Source organism: Silurus meridionalis, chromosome 19 (genome assembly GCF_014805685.1).
Source record: "Silurus meridionalis isolate SWU-2019-XX chromosome 19, ASM1480568v1, whole genome shotgun sequence".
Classification (NCBI taxonomy): Eukaryota; Metazoa; Chordata; class Actinopteri; order Siluriformes; family Siluridae; genus Silurus; species Silurus meridionalis.
Genome location: NC_060902.1, coordinates 6,970,330 through 6,995,795, shown reverse-complemented (window position 1 = coordinate 6,995,795; position 25,466 = coordinate 6,970,330). Strand labels below are relative to the sequence as shown.

Here is a 25,466-nt window from a genome sequence, read left to right as displayed (position 1 = left end):
TCTATTCTCTTTTCTTGGCAAATACTGGTGCTAACTGGTGTTTCATTAAAAGAGTTGTCTAGAGTGGTGTATTGTGCGTTAAAAACACATCATTGGATTGAATTTGGGAAATATGTCGATTCTACAATACGATATTGAGCTCATGTTTCAGGTCAGGTTTTGAAATGCTCGCCGTCTACACTGACATTTTTGAACGTTCTCCAAAAATTGCTCCACACACTGAAAATCCCCATGCCTAAAATCGCAAGAAGCGTTGCATTGTGCCATTTCCGTCTATTTATTTACTTTGCATCTCTTTGTAAAAATGCAGTCTTAAGTGGTGAAGTTTAACAACGCGATTAAACCGGAAAGCAGACACAACTGCAGCGCATTGTCGTTCACCATCTTGTTTGTTTAGAGCTGAATCAGTCACGTGACTCAAAATACGTCATTGTTTTTGAATATCTTCGCTTTCTTAGTCCCAAATGTATACAATGGTAGAACACTTTGAAAAGCTCCTTCTCTGTGTGCAAGGAAGGCCAGAACATAAAGAAGAAGATGCATTTTTAAATGTATCCGGACTGTTGTGGGCACAGCCTGAGATTTTATATGTGCATCGGTGCCAGTTATAATAGTTACACAAAATGCCATTTCATTAGGTTGGTTATCAAAGTGCCTCATCTTGACAGCGAGCCCACTGGGACAGGGAACTGATTTGATGATGTTTGCTTACCGAATTGTGCATAATGTTTCATAAGTGCATACGATGCATCCTCAACAGCCTGACATTTGTACAGAATTGTCGGAAATGATAGTAAACACTTAGGGAATGTCATCTACATCATTCAGCGAGCTGACCTTTCTCAGAGTGTTTGGACAGGAACAGCATGGCCACATGGTTTTGGTCAGCACTGTAAATCCCCTGCTGAGCGTCCCTCCTTTTTCCTGTCCACCTCGAGGAACGAGGGAAGAGCCCTTCTCTGGTACGATAGGTTTGAGGCCTTTCTGACTCGCATAAGCCCCTTCCTCATCCGCTGAGGAAGCTGAGGAAGCGCGTGAAACCTCAAGAGGGACATCAGCCGTTAACTCAATGCCTATTAAAAGCAATTGGGGGAAAGTTCACGTCCTCAGATATTGTGCAAGAGCAAATTCCCAAGGAGCTACACAATAAAGATCGTGGTGTCCGACACAGAAAACGCTATTTGCGAAGGATTAAGGTTTGTTGAGAATGTTCAGGTAAACAATTGATCCACATCCGTCCCGAGTTATGTACTTGTGTGCGTTTTAATGTTTTCACCAGGACTTCAGATCCAAAACCATGAGATCATGATTAGTCATGTGCTGGAACGATGGAGCAGTTGCTACGTACTTGCGCGTGTGAGTGTGTGTGTGTTGTGTGTTTTGCTTTGTGATCAAGGGCTGGCGAAAGAAATCGTTTAGGATCATTTGCCTGAATTGCAGGCTGCAAATCTCCAGTCAGCTGTTGTACATGTGCAATATTTCAGAACAATTGTGCAGACGTTTTTTTTTTTGCTTTTGTTTTGTTAATTGATGGGTATAATTTTTTTGAGTCTTGAGCAGGGGACCTGCATTTTGTGGACATATTTTGTGAGAAAAAAGCACCACAAAAAGTCAAGAAAAAAACTGAATAAAATTTTATCAAACGTTTACAAGTAGCATAAGGTGTATATTTTAATTGCAAGTATTCAGCCGCCTCTTATTCTCAGCTATACTTATTAGACGAATTATGCGAAGTTGGTGGAATGATCCGGAACAAGTGTGCAGCAGCAAAGTTAATAACTTGTACGTATGTATTTCCATTACATAACTGTATCATGATGCACAATATGATCTGAATAAAGTATTCTTTTTTTTAATGTATTGTTGTTCAAGGTTAAAATAGGTAAATGTTTGAGTTATTGTTTTTGTTGTTTTTCAATCTGGGTGGAGCTTTTGACGAATTCTTTCGGGCGTTATAGGAGTGGTGTCTGTGAAATAATGATGCATGCAATGCTCCGTCAAACCGGACAAAACCACAAATATACCACAAACACAATACTTTACCACGCAACACTCTTTATGCTAAATGAGACGGATTTTATTAGGTATGGATGCTGAATAAAAATTCCACCTGAGTAGTCTTATCTTAAATAGAAATTCAGTGTATTCATCAGCATCAGTCCTGGGTCTTAAATAACATAATACTGTATGCTGCATTGCCTATTCTTTGCCAATGTGGATGTGTTTTCATTTTAAAAATTCATTTCAGTGTTAAGGTAATATTTCTATAAATTGTCTCTGTCAGACAGATAGAGATCAAATGGGCATCACAATACTAAATACCCAGGTCTTAATCAGCTCTACATGGGCTTAGAGGTAGCACATATGCTTTAGGGCTACTGTATTAATTTTACTGTAGTTGTTGCGTAATAACAAAAGCAGAACTAGAGCAGAAAAAAAAAATCTGACAAGCCATCTCATACAGCTACTATCGGTCATTAAGACTGTCATGATCATAGGATCAGAGGTCAAGACCTCAGCAATGACACTGAAATGTCACAGTGCAGAGAAAGCAACTTATTACGTCAGCTTTACTATTATAAACGTATCCCGAGGAAGAAGTGATCCATCCAGCTTTCCGTAAAGAGAAGTGGAAAGCAGAAAACCAGCAAGTGAAGCAACAGGAAGTCATCTGGCTAGCCGAACACCTCACAGCAGAACCACATGATGGTTAGCTGTCTGCACTTTTGCTGATGCCATGAAGAGTAAAAACTCAAGTTCCTGTTCAATTTGGCAGAACCACAGAAATAGCCACTCACTTACCCAGTTGCCAAAAGTTGTCCTTAGTGATTACGCATCTCCGTGTCGCAGAGAATCTCAATTGGCTTGTGGCTCAAAGGTTTACATTTTGGGGTAAGTACAACTTTTAGATTTGTATTGGGGGTTTTTGGGGTGGTTTTTTATTTTTTATTTTTTATTATTATTATTATTTGTATTTTTGTTTTGTTTTATTTGTGGTCTGTTTCTCATTCTGACTCTGGTCCATGAAATGATGCTTTAGTTACAAATTTCCAGTTCTTAAAAAGCTGATAATCGCCGCCACCATGATGCAACCACGTTCATGATTTTCATCATAATGAGCGGCTGATCATCTTAATGTCCCACATGGCTTTCGAATGTAATCACAGACACCTTATTTAGATTTTTGTTTGGACTTTCATTTTATTGTTCTGAAACACATTTCCTGGTCATGTGTTGTTTAATACCAACATAAGAATTTCAATTTTGATGATCCATGAGCTGAATCCAGTTTTAATCCATCAAAGTATAATAATTAACTCACAATTACAAAATAAGAATTTTTAACAAATGTTCCATTAAATATCTAAAGATATATTTTATACTCATTAAGTTGTTCATTAGTTCATTAGTTTATATTGTAGAGAGAATCTGAACGAGTGCTTTATTAAATTTGAGTGCTCTCGCAAATGGTGACGCAGCTGCTGTAAGTACTGTGAGCAAAGATTCATTTTACAGATTAAACAATTAAATGAGATTAAACAATGCAAGAATGAACTAAAAGACATATATGTGGTGTGCATGTGTACAAATTAGAGTGTGGCAAAGAGATTCAGATCCTGTTTTTTCCAGTGAAAACTAGATTTTTTCCTATCTAATATTTATCTTTTTTTTTGTAAGAATGTTAACCTCTAAGAGATTAAAAAGATTTGCATTGTTTTGTTTTTTTTTTACCATAAATGTACGTTGTAAAATGTTGTTTTTATTATTTTTAGTGAAAACAATAAAAAACAATTCATGGTCAAATAATAAATAATAAAATGTAAATACAATAATTAATAATAATAATATAAATTATGTAAAACTCTGTACTGTTGCATATGTAAATAACACCATGCACAAAGTCATGTTTGATCCCCGAAACTGACAAAAAATGCCATGACAGAAAGTGTTTTTTAATCATCCCGCATTTATTTATCAGTATCATTTAACCCATAAATGCACTGATGCCATCATAGCTGTGATGCCGTGTTCCTTATCCCTTGTCTACTCAGAGATTTTCTAATCATCCTCATGATAATGTCAAGAGACATTTAACTTGTCTTATTTATATTTAACTGATATGCTGATAAGAAAGCTTACTTAACTCGAGAGTGCCTGTTTCCTGATTTTTATATGTCGGACTCATCAAAAAGGTCTAAAAATGACTGATTCATTTCAAAACATGGAAGTAAGATGTTTCTATCCAGCAGTTTAGCATATGAACATCAGCAAGTTTGTTTAAAAATGTTTTATTCTGATTGTAATTTTGCCAGCCATATCAAAACCCATTTAATTGAAAGCTAAAAGTGAGTAAAAAAGAGAAATCTTCTTTAGGAGTTCCCCGGTAAGGAGCGACGTTTTTTCGAATCAGACCAAAAAAGAAATCAGAGTTCACGTGTGCCGGGCTAGACAAATCCATGCCAAACTAAATGTGGTTTTAAGCTTGTGTATTCTAATTGCTGCATCAAAGTTACAAATGTATGCCTAGTAAGTTCAGTACTAGCCGTGTGGGTGGCGTGACAGCTTTATTGTCTGGCTTTAGTCTCAAAACGAGAGGGCACGGCAGAGACAACAGCGCAGGGGAAGAGTTTTCTGCCACTCACGCTGGCACTGATGTCAGGAAGTCACATTTCTCTTTCTGCAGCTCGCTATGACAAAGCCTCGAGGTCATGGCCTTTTCTGATGAAAGTGTTGCACCAAGAGCGGTACTTTATAATCGTAAGTCGCTCTCTCTGTTTTTCTGAGAAACCTCTCTTTTTTTCTTTTCGGTCGGAGTGCATTCAATAAGAGTCAGTATGGAAAAAAAAAACACTTTGATATGTACGTATGTGCATGCAAACAATTTGGGCACACAAAGGTGGCTACAAAGGTTTTAACCTCTACCTTACCCAGTCCTACCCACTGCCTACCAGCAAGCAGTAAACAAAAAAATGGAGAAATAAACATGTAAATGGAAAAAAAAAGAAGAAGAAAGAAAGCAATACCATGCTAAATTGTGTCTGTTGGTTAACCTAAACAAATACAAACAAAAGGTAGAATGGAAAAAAGAGACAAGTTAAAATTACATCAATGAGCCCAATGTTTGTGTACAGTTATTGTAAGAATTTAGACAGAAATAATTCGTCATGATCAGGTTATGTACTTTGTTCCAGATCATATGACAAAACATGTCAAACATATAAAACATGTGCATGACGTTGTCTGTATCCAGCCACCAGTACATCTGTTTACTGAATACTAGTAATAATAGTCTCAGCCTGTTATATTTGTATTGTGCAATGCAGAAATGCACAGCAATTAAAGGAGTCGAGTTGTTGTTCAGCAATGTACATTTCTCTGCGAGAATACTGTTCACATTTTACGGTGGTATCTTTTGAGAAATTCCACCAGGAAAGACCGGTGTGCTTATCGTTTGACTGACGAATGTGTAGATGTTGCTGAATGTCGTCAGGCTGGTTCTTCTTCTTGTGCAGTCTCAATTGCTGCTTTCCACAAGACACGGAGTTATCCGTAATAAGTAGCGTGATTCTCAGCCACGGACGTGCATTCACACGGTTTCTGAATTATGACAGTTTGGTAAGTGAAATTTTATTCTGATGATTTTTAGCCAAAATATGTTTTTGTTTAGTGCATGAAGGTAAATAGGTGTCTACTGACTATCAGAGGAAAAAATGTTTTGTTAGTGGTTTGGGCATGCAGCACTGCTGACAGATTCAAGTGCTTGATCTTTTTTATATATATTTATATTTGGACAGCGAGACTTGAGGTGAGGCAATTGAATTCAGGCATATACAAGCCTTTAAAGAAGCCAACATTCATAAACATCCAAGACTGAAACGTTTCCATAAACTGACCGGAAAGAACTGTAATATAATCATAAAAATAAATGGAGGAGGCACAATGAAACACACGAAATAGGCACATTCTCACAAAGGTATTGGAATGAATCACTACTAAACTACTGCAGCTCGATAATACTACACACACTACACTCTTGAAGTGGTGCACAAGAACAGCTACCTTGCATTAATATGTTAACCTTATTTTTTTACTAATAAATAACTATATTCCCAAAAAATTGTTTGCATAATCTAAAAAACTTCTGGAAATTATTCCTCAAGTTTCTTTGACGGACAAATCGTTGGCAGCTTTTCAGAATTGGAGTTGGAGTAGTAAAAACAAAATACACTACAGATCAGTAACTCAGCTTTTCACCTATTTCTGTAGTGATGGGTATGTGCATGGAGGGTCATCGTATACACTCAGACATAAATCTGTTATGGATTCACACAGGAATGCAGCTAGTCAATGAAAAACTGATATATAGCACCATTTGCATGACCCGGTTGTTTTAAGTTGAATTTGGAAATAAAGAAAAAACTATTATTCTGGTCTGTATGCCTTTATTTAGTTTGTGTAAAATAAGCTCAATCAGTTTTCTGATTTTTTTTTTTTACCCAAATTTGGTCATCTGCCAAACCCAAACATCAAGACATTTTGGCAGCTACTGACAAGGGCCCCTGAATGCTAGCACCTGAAACATGGAAAACGCTATCTACCCCATTTCACCTACATCAGCTCAAAGATGCCTATGATTAAATTATGCAGGTACAGCCATCGTGCCTACCAGCATAGCATCAGAGGTCACATACTCTATACAGTCTGAAAAGATACTACTTGTCTATTCAACCAGATCAATTAGCTTTTTGGAATCTCCTCCGAAGGCATTTGGTAAAAAACAAATAACTGAAAAATTAACAATTGGAGAAGGAAGTGACCTCACATGAAAATTTGTTAAGAATTTCTAAAAACTAAGATCTGTGTCACTTGTGTACTCACCTCAAATGACAATCAGTAACATGGTGTGTTAACCTATAAAAGAAAATCAGCCCCCTGTATTTTCTTATTTTTGTCTTACAATCAATGTTGATAGTGAATTGTTTTAGCAAACTTTTTCTTTCTTTTATTTATTCAGTTGGTTATTTAACAAAAATTGTCTGGCATGAGGAAGCCAGAAAATGCTACACTGCCGATATATTACAATTAGCAGTACACATTTTTAACTATGTATACATAAACGTGGGAGATTAACAACTTTGAATATAAAACGAAAAAAAAAAATTGTGTGACTCCTTCATCTTGGCTTAGCTATTTAGGCGCTTAGGAAATATTAATGGAAAACATTACGTTTCTGTTGCAATACTGTCCCTGTGGAAAAGATTTCACATCACACTCTGTGAGCAACTCTTTTCCATAACTTTCGTGCATGAACAGAAGCAGAGCTCTCGATAGAAAATCATCTCTGGCCTCACACCCTTTTTTGAAGGACACTCCAGAAAGTTTGTGTACTTAGAGTCTCTATAACCGCCATTATTAATATTACTAGTATTGTAATGTAAACTGTGAAAAGGGGATAGTCAGTGTCATTAGTTATACATATTTAAAATTTCATGAATTTTTAATCAGGAATTACTTTAGCCTAGAGACATATGCAAAAGTGTATGTATATATATATATATATATATATATATATATATATATATATATATATATATATATATATATATATATATACATGCTGCCTTCTGAAAAGAATTAGACACTGTTTTTTTCATACCATTAAATTGATAGATTGTACTTTGTAGTGCAACTTGGACGGCAGATGCACTTATTTTTACCAGTGTTCAGCCATTAAATATCTTCTGACCAGAAAATAAATTATACAATAAAAATGAGCAAAGTACGCTTTCAGTCAGGAATGTAGATTAGATTGCAAAAGAAAAAAAAAAAGTTATCTTTTTCTGTTTTACCATTTTTTTTTATAGTTGTTTTATGGTTGTTGAGATAGCCAGTTTGCTAGTAACCCGTTCAGTCAGGGGGGCAAAGAAGAAGCCAATAAACATCAATGGATAAAACTGTGTGTACATAGGAATTGATTTAATACCTCGAAATGAATTCAGGAAAGTTGAATTGCTTTCTCATGGCAGTGTTACTAGCTGCATCTAGTGCTAATTTAGCTAAGCTAAGCTATGGCTAAATTGCTGCAGAAATACTGCAACAATATGGAGGATTCTTTTGTGCCAAATTTGTTAGGAGACACAGACTGAAATTACTTGTGTGACTTTTATGTTGTTATTGGCTATAAAAGTAATCTAATGTATCAGATAGCATTATATTACTTATTACATTAGATTAATTAAAAATTCGATTATAATAAATTCTGTGTAAAGTCTGTGGCTATCCGTAAAGCCTCATGTCTAAATGTCTACCTGTTTTCTGCACACTGCAAGATCAGACTTGATTGGGCCGGAAAAATAAATACCCATAGTGTTTTTATCTTTTGTTCAAATTATTTCCTTGGTCTTGCTTTGTTCATCTTTTTTTCTTTTTCATCACTTCTTCAACACCAACACAGTCAAGTCTCGTACGACGTGAGCCAACACGAGATCCTTTTATGTAAATTACCTTTTTTGGGAAGGAGTATTTCAGCATTTAAACCAAACAAAAGGTTAGCATTTCTTTTTGTTGTTTTTTTTTTATTTTATTTTATTATTATTTGCTCATCAGATGATAAGCCTGTGGTTTTCACTAGAATGTGATGACTCTCAATTTCACCACTGAGAAAAGCAGATTGAGGTGAAGAGAGGCTGTGTCTCACCAAACCACTTGCCTGACTATGTATCTTGCTTGTTTTTCCAACTAGAGCAAAAGGCCCTGAGAGGAACATGTTTACCACTTTTCAGAGTGAATCCGTTAGGGACAGAAAGTCGTGACAGTGCTAAGAATAGACTGTTCATATTGCCCAGCATTTCCAAAAAGAAAGGGGTCAGCAGAAGTGTGCTCAGGTGATTTTGTGGAGATTCCATTCATTCATTCACATTCCATGAAGGTAAGAAGGGAAAAAATAAGTCGTTGTGCAGAGGATGTTTGCAGCGTATAGGTATTTTGGGAACACCGCTGGGAACCATATTAACAATTTAGCTATTTTTGGAATATTGAAGAAATATAGTGGGCACTGGTTAAGTGCAGTTTGACACCTGGACTTTCTTCGTACACTTTTAGACCCGGAGCAGATATTTTGGGAGGATTGCTGGGAACCATGTCAACAATTTAGCTATTTTTGGATTATTGAAAAAATTATATTGGACATTCTTTGAATCCAGTTTGACACCTGGACTATTTTCTTGAATGCCCTAGATTCACGCAATGCTCTAATACTTGGAGCAGATTCTAAAATATAATTTCCATGTAGATAAAATGAAAGGCATGGTGAATTTTTTTCGAAATTTTATAAATCCCTAGTGAAACACATTCTCACAGCTATCTGGTTATAAATGCAATCCTCACACAACAGCTGGCTTTGATTGTGTAAAATCTTACTGATCAATATGGCGGAATTTTGTCTTCTTATGTATTTTCTTTACTTTATGTCAGTGCATTTTGTAACATTATACAATCTATGTTAATAAATAATATTTAAAAATAGGATATTATATATATTTTTACAAAGAACAACCTGTGGAATAAGTGACATTTCTTAGCGTTACTACACTACATATGTATGTGTTTGTCTGTGTTCTTGTCTGTTTCTGAATAAAGGAATGGATTATTAATCTTTTAAAGCTATTTTATATATATATATATATATATATATATATATATATGTGTGTGTGTGTGTGTGTGTGTGTGTTGGTATGCAAACTAAAGATTTCCTTATTAGACCCTATACATGAAGCAAAAACTCCTTGAATTTTTTTTTTTTTTTTTTTTGAAGATAATAAATGAAGCAAAATAGGCAGTAAGAATTAGTACATTTATATAACAATTGTAAATAGTGATGTAAAAAGAGCTTTAGATTTTTTGGGTACTTCAGAAGAACTTTCACATAAAGCGCTTGTTTGCTTTCTTATAGTTGTTTTTCAAAAGGTCTTCTTCTGATTTAAATCCTGCTGCCAAAGTGTTGCCCCAGTCACATACGCCATCTGCATTTCACAGAATAAACACAGGCTGAAACTCTCTCTCTGTCTCTTTTCACTTGAAACAGAGTGTTAGGCCAAGGCCTTGGTGCTTGCGTCAGTGGCAGACCTCGGGCTGTTTTCATGAGCTGCGAGGCCACTTAGGAAAGCAACAATCATCTTAAGCAACTCTTCTTGCTCTTCATTTGCCTTTCTTCGTCCACATAAAGAATGTGGGTCAAAAAATGATTTGCTGATGATGAGGTGATTTGAGATGTAGTTCTTTGGTTGGGTAAAGGAAAATATATTTTTGTTGATTCTGTTATCTTTTAGCTGGGCTGAGATGAAAAAATTAGGCTTGTATTCCAGCTTGGATTCTTATTACTCATAACTGACCATACTAAAAGAAACAAGAAAATGCAATGACTAAGAGCTCAGAGACTGGGAATAATAAGCAAGTCCTGTTCTGATGGTGCGATTTGCCTTTTGCCTTATTGCCTTATTGCCTCATTCTAAATCTGTGTATGTGTCTCTTGGGTAGATATGGTGGACACACAGACGTTTTCCTGGCCCATGGGATTTGGCCTAAGCGTTCTGGACCTGGAAGGACTTGACGACAGCTCACACTCTCTGGACATGAAGCCTTTCTCCACGATCAATGACTATACATCCATCTCTGGCATCGAGTACACACCCAGCCCGGGCCAGAGCGAGACGACACACATGATGGATCTGACGCACATGTACAACTACAGATCCCAAGGAGACAACTACAGACCCCATGAGAACCCCTACAGACTGCATGAGAACAGCTATAGACCCCAAGAGAACAGCTATCGAGCACAAGAGAACAGCTATCGAGCACAAGAGAACAGCTATCGAGCACAAGAGAATAGCTATAGAGCACAAGAGAATAGCTATAGAGCACAAGAGAACAGCTATAACGCACAGGAGAACAGCTATAGAGCACCGGAGAGCAACTATAGACCACAAGAGAGCAGCTATAGAGCACAAGATATTAGCTATAGACCACAACAGAGCAGCTACAGAACTCAGGAAGAGAACTTCAGAGTACATGAAACCCAAAGTATGAACCAAATTTTTCTTTCAATACTGTTAAAATCCAGAATTTATATATGTGCATAATATATGTGTTATATAATTTTTCAGATTATATGCCTATGATGCACAGCTAATGGGCCTCATAAATCCAGCTTTTAGTAAAGTTGGTTTTTAGTAAATGCATTTAAAGGCCAAACTGAACAAAAAAAAAACCCCTCCATTTAAGTTTTGGCAGCACTGATTTTTTTGTCCTCGTATGTGGTAAATGCCAGTCGCATGTAAACGACCTAGTGCTGTCATAGCACAGCTGAATTTTATTTAGTGATGCCTACTATGCTCCATAAAGTAGGAATTACATCACAAGCCTGAAGATTAAACATAGCAAATATATATATAGTCATTATCTCATTGCTGAAATATAGATGATGCAATGGATAATTTCAGATCATTTATTGTTCATAGACATAAATCAATAACAAACATAATGATGTCATCATATTTTTTTTGCTTGTTTTTTAAACAATTCTGGACTTTTATAATAAATTAAATAAGGGGAAATATCTACTTCTTAACAGGTATATTGTGCTCTTTTCTATAAGGTTCGATTAAACTTGAGCCAGAGTCTCCACCGCAGTTTGCAGAAAACAGCATGGGATTTCCAAAACAGCATGACGATCCTTCCACCTCAGTTTTAAACATCGAGTGTCGCGTGTGCGGGGACAAGGCTTCAGGATTCCACTACGGTGTTCATGCTTGTGAGGGATGCAAGGTACATTTAATTATTCCTTTTCTTTTTTCAATTATTATCAAAGGAAGTTGGCACTTAAAGCCAGAAGTTTTATATATATATATATATATATATATATATATATATATATATATATATATATATATATATATATATATAAACCTTTATATATATGAAGGTTTGGAATTACAGTTTTGAAGGTGTTTTAGATGACTATTTTATTCTGTCTAGTTCTGTATGTTGAGTTGCATTATGCTGTTTCTAATCACCAGTGTTTATTTCTAAGAAGTAGAGTTACATGTAACAAGATACAAGATACATGATACAAGTTGCTTGCTTGAACTAAATATGAACCTTTATCATCTTCTCAGTTATGAACAGCAAGTGCCCAAAATAAAAATCTCCCTCTTGTCATTCAGATAAATTAAGTTTCATTTCACACTCAGACACATAGACAAGGTCAAAAGGTGTCTGGATATCTTTCCTCTGTCTGTCACTTGAACCACAAAAGCCCCATTGCAAGTTTCCATTCAGAGAAAACATATGGGCAGAAAGAGGTGTCTGAATAAGAATAATCATGTGAGTGGGTGAACCAGACTTCTCGCTTACATTTCCATTCCACGCACTCTAGACACGGGGGCTTGTTAAAGTAGGCAGACAGGTAGGTGTGTGGGTTTGATGATACACCTTTAGAAAATTGAATAGTCCACCAACACGAGTCTAAATGGAATTACCCTTACTTGTTCAACATGATGCGGTACAGTTTTTGAGAGGAAATGTTCAAAATGCAGCATCCAGGGGCACCTAAAATACCTATACATAGTTATTTATATATTTTTCATGTAACAGTGCCTGTTAGGTTCAGCCAAGCAGGTTAATACACAAATTGTTCTAAAATACAAAAGCCATTTTGGGTGGGGTGTTATTTGGCCTGACTTCCTTTATATTTATAGTTCAAAATGCTGCTAAAAATAATAAACTGATCAAGGGAGGCAGAAGGTACATGGAAAACATCCTCTCCGTTTTATAATGTTTCCTGTGCTTATTGAAGACAGTTCGGCTCGATGCTAAGAGGACGTGCTGAAATTCTAATCCTAATTAAATTTTGCTAAAATAATTACAAAAAGAATTGTAAATGTTTATTTGTGTGTTTGTTCTGTTCCATTACATATGCAGTAATTAGCAAAAAATATTTATTTTTATCTTTTATTTATTTCTAAGTATGTATATATATATATATATATATATATATATATATATATATATATATATATGTGTGTGTGTGTGTGTGTGTGTGTGTGTGTGTGTGTGTGTGTATATATATATATATATATATATATATATATATATATATATATATATATATATAATTTATATAATATAATAATATATACGGTAATATTTTTCTTTGAATAATATTTTAAACAGCCAGTAGTGCACTGCAACTCAACATGTATAGCCTATCTAGAATTCGCACCAGGAACGCACTATTGTGGCGTGACTGCTTGTAGACTCAAGTCACATGGTTGAAACATTGGTTAACATCGAAGATCACCTACTGTGGCTGAAGTCATATCTACATTAACAAATGATTAAGAGACATATCAGGTATTGGTATGATTCAGTGGTATGAGTCATGAGAAAAATAAAATGCTGATGAAGCATTTAAAACTTAATTTTACTTACTATCTACTTACTTACTGTACTTACTGAACTATACTTACACTTATACTTATACTTGAGACTTGTATGTAAACTATATACATACATTCATACATAAATTAGTAAGTAAAACTATTAGATTACATTCTGCCCAAAGTCCAATTCAGGAATTCTGCTGAGTCCTAATGATGGACTATGTAGATAAACAGTGTCTATCGTGAGACCCGTTATCTCTGAGTGAATAACGACTTCACAAGAGGGGGGCGTTGCTGCAGGTTTTCTCTCCAATCAAGCAAGCGCCACTCCTGACATGCGATTGAAGGCCAGCATCAGCTAATGGGTGAAATCAGGCATGGCTTTAAGCGAGACATCTACCCTTTATAGATATCAATAGGCAGTCCAAGCTTAGATCATTAGAATCACATAAGGTTCATTTAATGGAAAGGAATATACTTTTCCTATTTGTTTTTTGTCTGATGGTGAAAATACATTTGAAAAAGATCTTAATAACTCAACTTTCCAAGTGTTACAGTTAACCATTATATTATAGTGTTCCAGTGGAGGGACCTCTGGTCACACCATGTACATCAAATGTTACCAATTTGCCATTTGAGAGGTCTTTATAAATGACTTGCTCTTGTCCAACATGATGTGAATGGTAAAAAAGGAGAGTACATAATTTGTGTGGCGACAATATTAAGTTAGGTAAATTATTTAAAACTTTTTTATGAGAAACATTGGGCTTCGGTAAAGAGTTTTGGTGGTTGTATTTCTCCTGAGACATTCTCCATCTTAATTTGAGATTTGGTGAGAAAGAATGCTGAATGTTAGGTTCAGTCAAATGGTTTACTTCACAAATACAAAAGAGCTCATGTCACCGCTGGTTTTCCTTCTAACCAAGCAGAAGTCACACCTGATTACACACATAGGCTGGCCTTTAATGGACAATTCAGGCCTTTAATAGACAAAGGAGAGTAAATAGCCTCAGCCACACCACCCATTAAAAAAAGACTGGACATAACATTTTCCCAATTTGCTATTTGAGAGTCATTAATAAATTGCATACTGCAAAACAAAAACCAACCTTGAGACCGTCCTCAATGATGAGACCTTGAGAACAATTTAAAACTTTTTTTTTTACATCTGCTCAAACAATACATGTAATGTTAAGTGAACATTCCAGGTCACAAGTTTAAAAAGTTGTTACTAACCTTCGCTTGTATTCCCAGGGATTCTTTCGCCGTACAATTCGCCTAAAGCTAGTCTACGATCATTGTGACCTGCACTGCCGCATCCACAAGAAAAGTCGCAACAAGTGTCAGTACTGCCGCTTCCAGAAATGTCTGGTGGTTGGAATGTCACACAATGGTGAGATCTTTTTTTTCCCTCAAGCTGCTGTAATTAATTTCCCACTGAAATTATGTTCTGATGCTCCACTAGAGACTGTTGAATGTACATTGTACACAGTTTTCACATTGTCAGCAAGACATACTGTAATCTCCACAATGTTGACTTTCTGTGTGTAGCAATTTAATTTGGTTTAAAGCATTTAGTGGTGGGTAAAGTCAATAACAATCCAAATCAAATGACCACTTATTTTGTGAAAATTGCCAGTTCTTTAATACATTCAGTGATGAAGCCTACTATATTTGCAGATCTTCTGCACATATAGAATCCGTATAGATTTTTTGGTATAAACAAACAAGTTAACAAATAAACCGTGCAAAAGTAATAAGGTGCTGCTCAGTCAAATAAGAGTTGGATTATTATTATTAATGTAACAACCGAAAGTGTGGTAGTGGAATACACAAGCATCAAATTAAAGATTAAGTAAAAAAAAAAAAAGAAAATGCACAATTAAGCATAAGGTTATCATAAATATATAAATCGAATGGAATCAATAACACAGTGTATCGTGGACCGAAGAATTGCTACAGTAAGAATGAGACACCTTGCTTAGTTTCAGCATTAGTGAATTTGCCGTTTTGGAGAAGAGCTATTCCTTTGCTGGAAGTGCCTGCTGTTTCAGAGAAAACTATTTCCGGCCAAGGCACACGTTCAAGGCATGGTGCTGTAGCAGTGAGGCAGCAGCACTTTGGCCTGCTCCTCTCGTCGCTTCCTCTTTGTGGTCACCAGCTGCATCGACTGTGGCTTTATTGTCAGAGCGTGCAGAGTGCCTAACCGTGTGCCGCCACATGACTCTCAAACAGACTTTCCTTAACACATTGTACCCCCATTCACACCCCTGCAACCTCAAAACAAAGCAGTACTATTCTAATATCAGCTAAAAAGATCAGAAGCGTTTCATATACAAAGTGTTTTCTGCTGTTCTAAGTTGCTGCTGCTGTTTTCGCTGCACAAACAGTTTTTTTGTTGAGGCACTTCCGAGATCAGCTAGATTATAAACTATTTCATTCGAAATGTGTGTTACGTTAATTAATGCTAGAATTTTCATTTCAAAATATTAATATAGTGGCCACAATGCATTGCATCAGCAGTGATTTTCAAAATGTGCAACATGTAAACAATAAAAATGGATATAGAAAAAACTAATTTATTAAACAAGACTGCCACACAACAGTACGTGGTACGGCATGGTCAAGAACAAACAAGAGACAATACCGTCTGCCTGCAGGATGTTGGGGATCTGCCTTTTTACTTGTAAATTTTCAGACACAAATTATGCTGAATTTTATTATGTGAAGAGTAAAACAAAAAAAGGTTAGCTGAGCTAGAATGTTGCTGTTACAAAGCTCAACATGCTTCTGGGAAGCCTAGATGTTAGAGTGAGGCTGTAGGGCTTCATCCCAAAAGTATTAAATCCGATTAAGGTCAAAACTCTTTAGGACACTAGATTTCTTTCATGCCAGCAAACCGTTTCTTTATACAGCTGGTTATGTGCACAGGGGTATTGTCATGCTGGAACTGGTTGGAGCCTCTTAGTTTCAGTGAATTCGAGAGCATTGAAAAAAAATAGTTTGCCTCCAGCTTGTTAGCAACCGTTTTAAAAAAGGTCCACATAAGGCTGTGAAGGTCCGGTGTCCACATACTTTTGGCCACCGAGTGTACCTGTCATTTCATGTCATTTCAAACCGGATGTGTTTAGGCGAATGCAGAATTCAGGTGTAGCTCACAGTGCGACGAGGTTATCTGAGTTTATCCTTATCAGCGAAGCTGCTTCTCGTTGGCTGCCTTTGTTTTCCCTCCACTCACATCGCGTGCTCGCCCTCCCTCTGTCCCGCATTTCACGTTGGTTGGGTAAAATCTCATCAGACTTTTCTTTTTCTTTATCAATGATTGACGAAGGCACAGCAGTAAACGCACCGTGTCACTGTTGCTGGCTCAGTGCCGCCGTACAGTATGAGTGATATAAGGAGGCGTGTGCAGGTTTACAAAAGGTGTGAAACTCGTGCTGGCTCCCTATTAATCAGTAGAGTTTTGCAACAAGTCAGGGCACATGGGGGGGAGAAAAAAAAAAAAAAGTCGACATCAATTTCCTAGCATTAAAAAAAAGTTAGATAAGTGTAAGCCACTGGTTTGTTGGCTTAAAGGCACAGAGGGCTTGACGCTTCACACGTCATCTTTTCAACCACTTTCTACCCCCAAGACAAATACTTATGTGTGGGAGAGAACCCAAATTACAGGTTTGGAAGAGTTGCATGGAGCATCTGTGTTTGTACATGTAATGAACGTTTAACAGCAGTTTAAAAGAAGATTTTTCATCATTTTGTTTTTTGACAGAACAATATTGGGCAATTGGAAATTAATCAATGAATCAAAAAATTATTTCATTTATATTACTATTAAGGAGTTGTTTAGAAAATTTGCTGCAGTTGTGAAATGTCCATTATTGCCAGTGCCAATCAGTTCGCTCAGTCGCAAGCCATAAACGAAGTCACATAAAGGAGAACAAGTGACAAAAATGAACGTGGAAAAAAACAAAACAAAACAAAAAATCCATCATGGCTGTCTTTTTTTCGGCTCTTGTCTTTGAACCAACACCCAATCTTACAAATCTGAGTACTGTGAGAGGACAAAGCACAGATTAGCCAGGTATTGCGTCAGAACAACAATTCAAGTAGGGGCAGCATAAAGTCAGGCCTCCTGATCTTGAGTCATCAGGTGATACCGTGCCGGTGCATACGTTTTACTTCATCAAAAATCAACGTAGAGATTCATCTTTTTATAATGTTCTGAGTTTAACCCATGAGAGAACAAAAACATGTATTATTAATATGATTATTTATTAAATCCCTTTAAAAACAATGGTTTCAAGGCCTGAACTGTAAGCATTTTTAGATGGATCTAAAAAAAATGGAACCCCCGCTGAAGACCTTGTTGGAATTTTAAAAGGAATTTAAATGGATGCAGGAAGCGTCCTCCTCAAACAGGTCACTCTGACATTCCCAAACATGCCCACGCACTAAAAAAACAAACTCCTCGTATCTTTTTATACATCCCACTCACTGATCCCTGGAGTGACCGTGTCGTAAGTTGACCATGTTGGATTTGGGATTTCAGGGGAGTTTATTTGAACATTTTTTGGCCTGTTTGTCTTTTTCCCAGCCATTCGCTTTGGCCGCATGCCCCAGGCGGAGAAGGAGAAGCTCTTGGCTGAGGTTTCCTCCGATCTGGAGCACATGCACCCGGAGGCAGCTGACTTAAGATCCCTGGCTAAGCTTCTTTACGAGAGCTATCTGAAGAACTTCCCCCTGACCAAAGCCAAGGCCAGGGCCATCCTCTCAGGGAAAACCAGTGACAATGCTGTGAGTTTGCTTTTTTGTATACAGTATACTAAAAATTGCATTGCAGATCAGCTGGGAGTAAAGCTTGTGGTGACATTTAAACTGGCAAAGCAAAGCAAAGCCAATTGTTTACAATTTATTTTAAATTAGTTTCTATCAGCAATTCAATTCTGATTCTATAATTCACCGCAACCAATCCAATACAGAACTGAATAAATAAACCTCAAGGCAGAATATTTAGTTAGCCTAGCCTCTTAGTCACTAACACAAGTAATAGCAGGTTAAATTCCAGTTTCAAGTTTCAGATATCAGATGTATCAGTGGTTATGTACACTACTTATCTGGACTTATCATAGAAGCCAGTTGAGAACAGCATGTTTTGGCAGCTTTAAGGAAGAAATTCAGGTTTTCAATACATGCTGGCGAGATCACCATTATTATTTTTTTTATTCAACTTTTAAAAACATCCATAATGTTCTAGACTGATATTCAGATATGTAGTGTAAAAAAAAACCCTGACATACCAGTGTATCTGTAATCTGAAGCTCAAATTGAGAACTCCTGAATTAACATGTTTGTTGGCGACTAAATGACAAGGCTTCCTGAGTTTGCTGGCTGGATACCATATAATTTTAGAAGGCAGCAGCAGACTATAATTTTATAAGTCTGTTTTTTTTTTTATCAGGTTTATGGGATGCAACCTTAAGACGAATAGCACTTTACTGAGATCTGTGCAGACTGTTTCTGATCGACATTAACAATAAATCCGATAACAATAGTAGTAAATGGAGACAATATAATAGAACACGTTCAGACATCACAGTAGACAACAGTCATATATTAAATTCAGTAAAACACAATACACTGTCGTTTAAAGCGCAAAGTATATATGTGCATGCTAGTATACAATATTAAAACATCTACAACAGGAAAAAATATATATTTTGTTACCGCATTATGTAATTACTAATGTAATAAATACTTATAATTATTAGTATTATATATAATATATATTATATTAGACATGTCTAATATAATAAGAACAGTTATTTCAGTTTGGTCACTTGAACACTTGTTTTTTTATGTTTGTGTGTGCGTGCGTGCGTGTGTGTGTCTGTTTTTTTTCTGCCAAAAGGTTTAATGCCGCCTAGGTCTTTTATTTATTTTATTATTTTAATTTACAAATATTCATAAGACTATGTAAAATTGAATGCAGAAACTTTAAAGTAAGATTAAAAAGGCGAATGTAATTTTTTATTTATTATTTTTTAAATGTATTTAATAATTCCGAATTTAAGCATATAGTGTACATAAAAAAATACAATATTGCCATAAGCGTCTTTAGCAGGACATATCAGCAAGGCTGTTGGACACTTGTTTTGACTGGCCTGGACTATGATATGAGCCGAATGATTCTAAACTGTGCCGAGAACACGGAAATATTTACGAAGTCCACAGAATAGTAAAGCTGTAAATGTGTATAGCATTTGTTGTCAGACTAAAACATGTTCTTACCTATGTATTTCCAAACACAAGACTTGGCTTGGTCTCTTTTTTTTTTTAATTAATTTAATTAAAAATTTTTTACCTGAGCAGGCTCTAGCATAAGCCCGCAAACCTTTTTAGAACAATTCCAAATTCACTTTTACAGGTGTTATATAAAATATACAAACATGTCCACTCCTGCAAGGGCTCACAGAGCATGCTCGATTCAGAGGTGATTAACTTAAGGAGAAATATGTCACCTTGGGATTTCAGACAATCAGAATATTTTTTTTCATTGCTTATACAAGAGTAAACACCTCAGGGATGATTTTGTCTAGAATCCCAGACACCATTTTAACAACTAATCCCTGCCTTGAATGCAGATGTCTGCTCGAGTTCAGGTTAGAAACCTCGCCTAATTTCATTTGCGACAGCATGAAGGACAAAAGACCAGCAGAATGCTGCTTATCCTAAAGTGAAGTTCAGTCTGCTAAGCAAAAGTTAAAAAGCAATGCAAGTAGTATTTGGTGTATTCATTTTTTTTTTTTCACAAGACTCTACAAATAAAGTCAGTTCCAGCGTAACTTGAGTTATTACTATAGATGTATGGCTATATATCTATTTTATAGATTTTGCTATTTTTATTTATTGATTTTGTTTTATAGACTAATCAACCGCTGCACTTTAAGTTATACTGCAGGGGGTTCAGCTTAGTGTTATCAATATACAGTAAATGACCAAGTTTAAAAAAAAAAAGAAAAACGCTGATTTATTGTCTATCCTGTGTTCTGGCTCCACAAAGGGAAACACTGTATGTGGGAGAACATTTCTGAGGTCAGATTTATCAAATAAAGATGTCAACCCTTAGTTTTACATGCTACAGTTCAGCTATGTGCTTACCTCAGATGACTTATTAAAAAACACACACACCCTAATGAAAAATTATTGTAATGAATTACCTCTCATTTTAGATTTCAATTATTATTATTAACATTCATTAAATATTATTATAGCAGTTGTATGTGTTCCTTCCTGTCTCTAAAAGGCTAGATTTTTACTAGTCTTGCATTGCATCAAGAAAATATAAAATTAAAATAAACCATCTCTTCTTTTTGGCATGGTCAATGCAAGAGAACTGTACCTTACCAAGTGAAAATATGAAAAAAAGAAAATGTCAAACAGTTACTTCTAATGGAGATGAGAAAAAATATCTAAAGGCATAACATGTTTAAACTGAATCACCCAATTACAAATATCAGCTAAATTTAACTGTATTCCTGATTTTATTAATTTATTTGTTTTATTGAGAAGATTTTTTTTCATGTCTGGTTTGTAAAAAAATAGCTGTTCAGTCGTTGGAGTCATTACCCATCATTTGAAACAAGTTCTTATACGTTCTTTATTCGTATAATGTTTCGCAAGAATTATTATCAGATTAACACTAAGCACATATCGCTGTATACAACTCCTGAAATCAGTCAATTCTCACATATTAATTTAAAAGCACCTCACGAATGCTAGGAACTTCGAAACTTTTTTTTTCTGGAAATATTTCTTATCAGAATTTTTCTTCTTTTTTTTGTAATATTGAAACCCCATTATCCTAGTATCCTATTTCTGATATTACATAAGTAATCGAAATTTTCTTTGTGATTTCTGTTAAACGGCGCAATCAGCAATGTCATGGTATACAATTAAGTATGATGTGACAAATATATTTAAATTAACAAAACATGATAAAATTGAGAAAATATATGATATATAATTTTTGTTATTGCTCCTATAATCTATTGCCAGTTTTACATTATTGTGACATTCTGTGTGTACCAGTATGACACAACGTTAATTCCAGGTCACGGTGTTATCTGTGTTTCAGTGTTATCCACATAATCCCTGAAATTGACATTGGCATTATTTTTGTAACTTGTTAAATACTGGAAGTTTATTTTAGCTCACAGCTCTTGTGTTATTCCTCTAACACCTCATCATACAACTAAAATTTTATGCTCAAAAGCCTGAAGTTGTTTATTTTTCCCCCGCAGCCGTTCGTTATCCATGATATGAAGTCTCTGCTAGAGGGTGAACAGTTCATAAACTGTCGTCAGATCCCACGGCAGGACCATCACAGGCGTCCGAGTGTGAGCTCGGTTCAGTCCGATCTGCAGCGCGAAGTAGAGCTGCGATTCTTCCATAGCTGTCAGTCACGCTCTGCCGAGGCGGTCAGCGAGGTCACAGAGTTTGCCAAAAGCATCCCAGGTTTCCTGAACCTCGACCTCAACGATCAGGTGACGCTGCTCAAGTATGCAGTCATTGAGGTCCTTATCATCATGATGTCACCCCTCATGAACAAGGACGGCACGCTTATCTCTTACGGCCAGATCTTCATGACACGCGAGTTCCTCAAGAGCCTGCGCAAGCCCTTTGGCGAGATGATGGAGCCCAAGTTTGAGTTTTCTGTCAAGTTTAACATGCTGGAGCTCGACGATAGCGACATGGCACTCTTCTTGGCCGTCATTATTCTCAGCGGAGGTAAGGCACTGGAGCAGGAAGCAAATATATTCAAATCCAAAAGGAGTTTTACAGTCGTGTTAACCCGAGCTGCATTATGTAAATGAAAAGGTTCACAAAGTTGTCTGGTGTCTTCGATTTTGATTTTAGAGTTTAAAGGGGTTTAAACTAACCTTCAGTGAAACAAGAAAATTTTAGTTTTGTCACTCACATTAAACAAAAAAGTAGAATATTTTTACAAAAAATTTTTTTTTGTATTTTGACTCAAGGTCACATGGTGAAAAAGAAGCCAAGACGTATGACAGTTTGAGTTGTAAATAAACAGTGTCATACTTCTGAGTATTTAGTACTCTATCCGCATGACTAGCGCCGAGCCTAAAATCACAAGAATGAACAACAAATGATGACAGTGCATTCTTTTTTTTTCTTTTTTTTTTTCTTCACTCACTATACATCTGATTAGAGCGCAGCCTGTCTGCTCCAGTAACACATTATTTTAAAAAAATGAGCTCAAAACTATTTTACCTTGTTGTACCCCTACAGCCTAACTGGCATATACAGATGAAAGCATACATGTAACACTTTATATTCCACTCCTGGGCAAAGAAATGGGCAAAGCCCAAATCATTGATTAGGAAATTAGCAAGGATTAAACAAATACTCTCTTGAGGCCTCCTGTGCCACCGGTGAAGTGTTGATTAAAATGTTTGATGTCAAATCCAACAAAAGTCTGGGTTCACTAAATAGTTCCACAACTAATCAACTATTCGAGGCTCATGAACACTGAACACAAGGCTTAAAGATTTAAAGAAATCTCAGAGAGGAGGTGTGTGTGTGTGTGTGTGTGTGTGTGTGTGTGTGTGTGTGTGTGTGTTATACCATACTGAGTTACTTTATCTATTTGTTTAATTCTTGCTTATTTCCTGAGCACTGTTTTGCTGTTAAGAACATTCAAAGTTAAATATTTTGCATTTGGGCTTGGAACCTTTTCTTTTAACAGGAATGTAGAGTCCTGCTGTTACTGATTTAGAACATTTACAATCACTTATTATAAATCGTCTAGAAAACTTGATTAATATTTATTTAAACCTGAAAAGAAAATAGAAAGTTTTATATGTACCAACCAGGAATGGTTTTGAGGTGATGGCAAGTGTCTGATCCCTAAATTTGACAACATAACAAAGTACATACATATATTTTATATATAAAAATCATAGTGACTTTTTTTTATGACAGTTGTCTGTTGTTAAGCTCATGTTAATGCAACCTTAAACCGACAACAGTCTTTTTAAGTTAAAATATTTACACATCCTGCATTTGTTCGAAAGTGTGTTATACATTTCTGAGGTAAACCAAGCACACATCGCTACATATCCCAGAAACCTATTCTCCTCTTCTTTTGTAGGCAGTTATAATCCATGAGGATTATTTAGGTAAGAAGGTTTTTGCATGACCAGCATTTCACCTCAAAATGGTTTTCCTTCTCAACTCCCACGCGTATGACTCATAACATGTTTAGCTTATACCAAGCCCAAGCGACACAAGTTCACAAGGATTAGCATTGTACCTGACCTCATATTGACCTGGATTTATATTTGGCTGATTCTGCACCTAGTTTATCATTATTGTTGCGTTAAATCTCTGCGTTAACAAGATGTCTTACATGGTTATCGCACAGATTTATTGGTTAACGCTTTGTAGCCATTTAATAACATCTTACCTTTGAACTTAGATTTTTTTTTTTTTGGGATTTGCATGTGAAAAATTAACCCTGAGGCCAAAAAAAAAATCATCGGTCACTAATATATGACGTATAATGTATGAAGTTTGAAGGTTCAGACGTTCTAAGCAGCAGTAAAAAAATATTTAACAGTCATTTAATCTGACTACTTTGTGTTGACAGACCGTCCAGGCCTGCTGAATGTGAAGCCCATTGAAGATCTACAGGAGAACGTTCTCCACTCACTGGAGCTCCATCTCAAAATGAACCACCCGGACTCCCTCCATCTTTTTGCCAAAGTCCTTCAGAAGATGACTGACCTGAGGCAGATCGTTTCTGACCATGTACACTTCATTCATGTTCTCAAAGAGTCAGAGATCAACATGTGTTTACATCCACTACTGCAGGAGATCATGAAGGACCTGTACTAGTGTATGGATTGGCTTGTCTTAGCTGAACACTTGTAATTATGCTTTGGTTTACAGTTGAGGGAAATTGCCCCCCCCCCCCATCTGTGAACAAACAAAAGAGGGTGGAGTCATCTGTTTAGCACTATCAACATGTTAGACAGAGAAGGTCACTCCTTGAAAGAGTGAGATTCTTCTATAATGGGAAATTAAATAGATTTTATATTTTGTTGGGTTTTAAAAAATGCATAGATATATTTGTAAAGAGCTGCCTGGAAAAAAAAAAAACATTTTCCCAAGAGAGTGTACCTTTATTTTTTATTGTTTGCAAAGGAAGTTGGGGAGTTTCAAGAGTTATCCATAAAAACAATGTGATATGCGATAAACCTAAATGATATAAAGTTTTTCAATCGTTTTCTGACGATGAACCGAGAAATATAGTAATATTATCTGTGAAACATTTTGTACATTGTTCTCACCAGGGAAATTATACATGTGAAAGCTTTACTTTTTGATTCTGTAATGCCTTTTTGTAAATACAATAAACAGATTTTTAATGCCAGCCTCATGCGCAGGCCTTGTCATGGATGTTTTGCATTAAAAATGCTTGATGAAATGCTTGAAATTGTAAATAAATATTTTTTCGCATAACATCTGCCTCAGCTCTGACCCTGACTGACACTTTTGCAAGATATAGCATGTCTTACTAAGTCCACCTTCTCGTTTTTCCTTTTTTTTTTTTCTTTTTTTTCAGATCGTTGGACTGGCAGTCTCAGTTACACGCAAAGCCATTTCTCAGGCATTATGTCAGCCATATATTGTGTGTCTCTCTCTGAACACACCCTGTAGTGATTGCAAAATCTGACCTCTACTGCTCCCCACAGCAGCTTCACATCTGCCACTTAATCATAAGCTGACAGGCAAAAGACAGCTGACAGGCAGAGAACAGAATTTTATTTGATGTAATTTTGTTACACTGATTTCTAAACTTCGAGCATGTGTTGGGTAATATTAGAGGGACTGTAAAAAAGTAATGGATTCTTAAAAAAAATGTAGGAGAAGGCTGGTTGCTTCTGTAGTTTGGCTCTTAAATGCTTGTATGTTTAGCGTTAAGCAAAACTGCATTTCTCAATA

At 36.1% G+C, this 25,466-nt stretch overlaps 1 protein-coding gene across 4 annotated transcripts in view; it reads left to right on the top strand.

Annotated features, from left to right (window-relative positions):
* pparg (peroxisome proliferator-activated receptor gamma) overlaps positions 1-24,894 on the top strand; it is a 30,534-nt gene extending 5,640 nt beyond the window's left edge. The window contains exons 1-8 of one of the 4 annotated variants that reach the window (XM_046875060.1): positions 5,518-5,616; positions 8,456-8,548; positions 10,537-11,082; positions 11,657-11,826; positions 14,697-14,835; positions 18,034-18,233; positions 21,740-22,226; positions 24,109-24,894. In XM_046875060.1, the coding sequence (XP_046731016.1) occupies positions 10,539-11,082; positions 11,657-11,826; positions 14,697-14,835; positions 18,034-18,233; positions 21,740-22,226; positions 24,109-24,356 (1,788 nt within the window). In that variant the 5' untranslated portion in view covers positions 5,518-5,616; positions 8,456-8,548; positions 10,537-10,538 and the 3' untranslated portion in view covers positions 24,357-24,894. Of the gene's footprint in view, positions 1-2,772; positions 2,893-5,476; positions 5,617-8,455; positions 8,549-10,536; positions 11,083-11,656; positions 11,827-14,696; positions 14,836-18,033; positions 18,234-21,739; positions 22,227-24,108 lie in introns of those variants that run through there. The other 3 variants (XM_046875059.1, XM_046875057.1, XM_046875056.1) reach the window with 3 other exon arrangements.
* Positions 24,895-25,466: the final 572 nt, after the last annotated feature.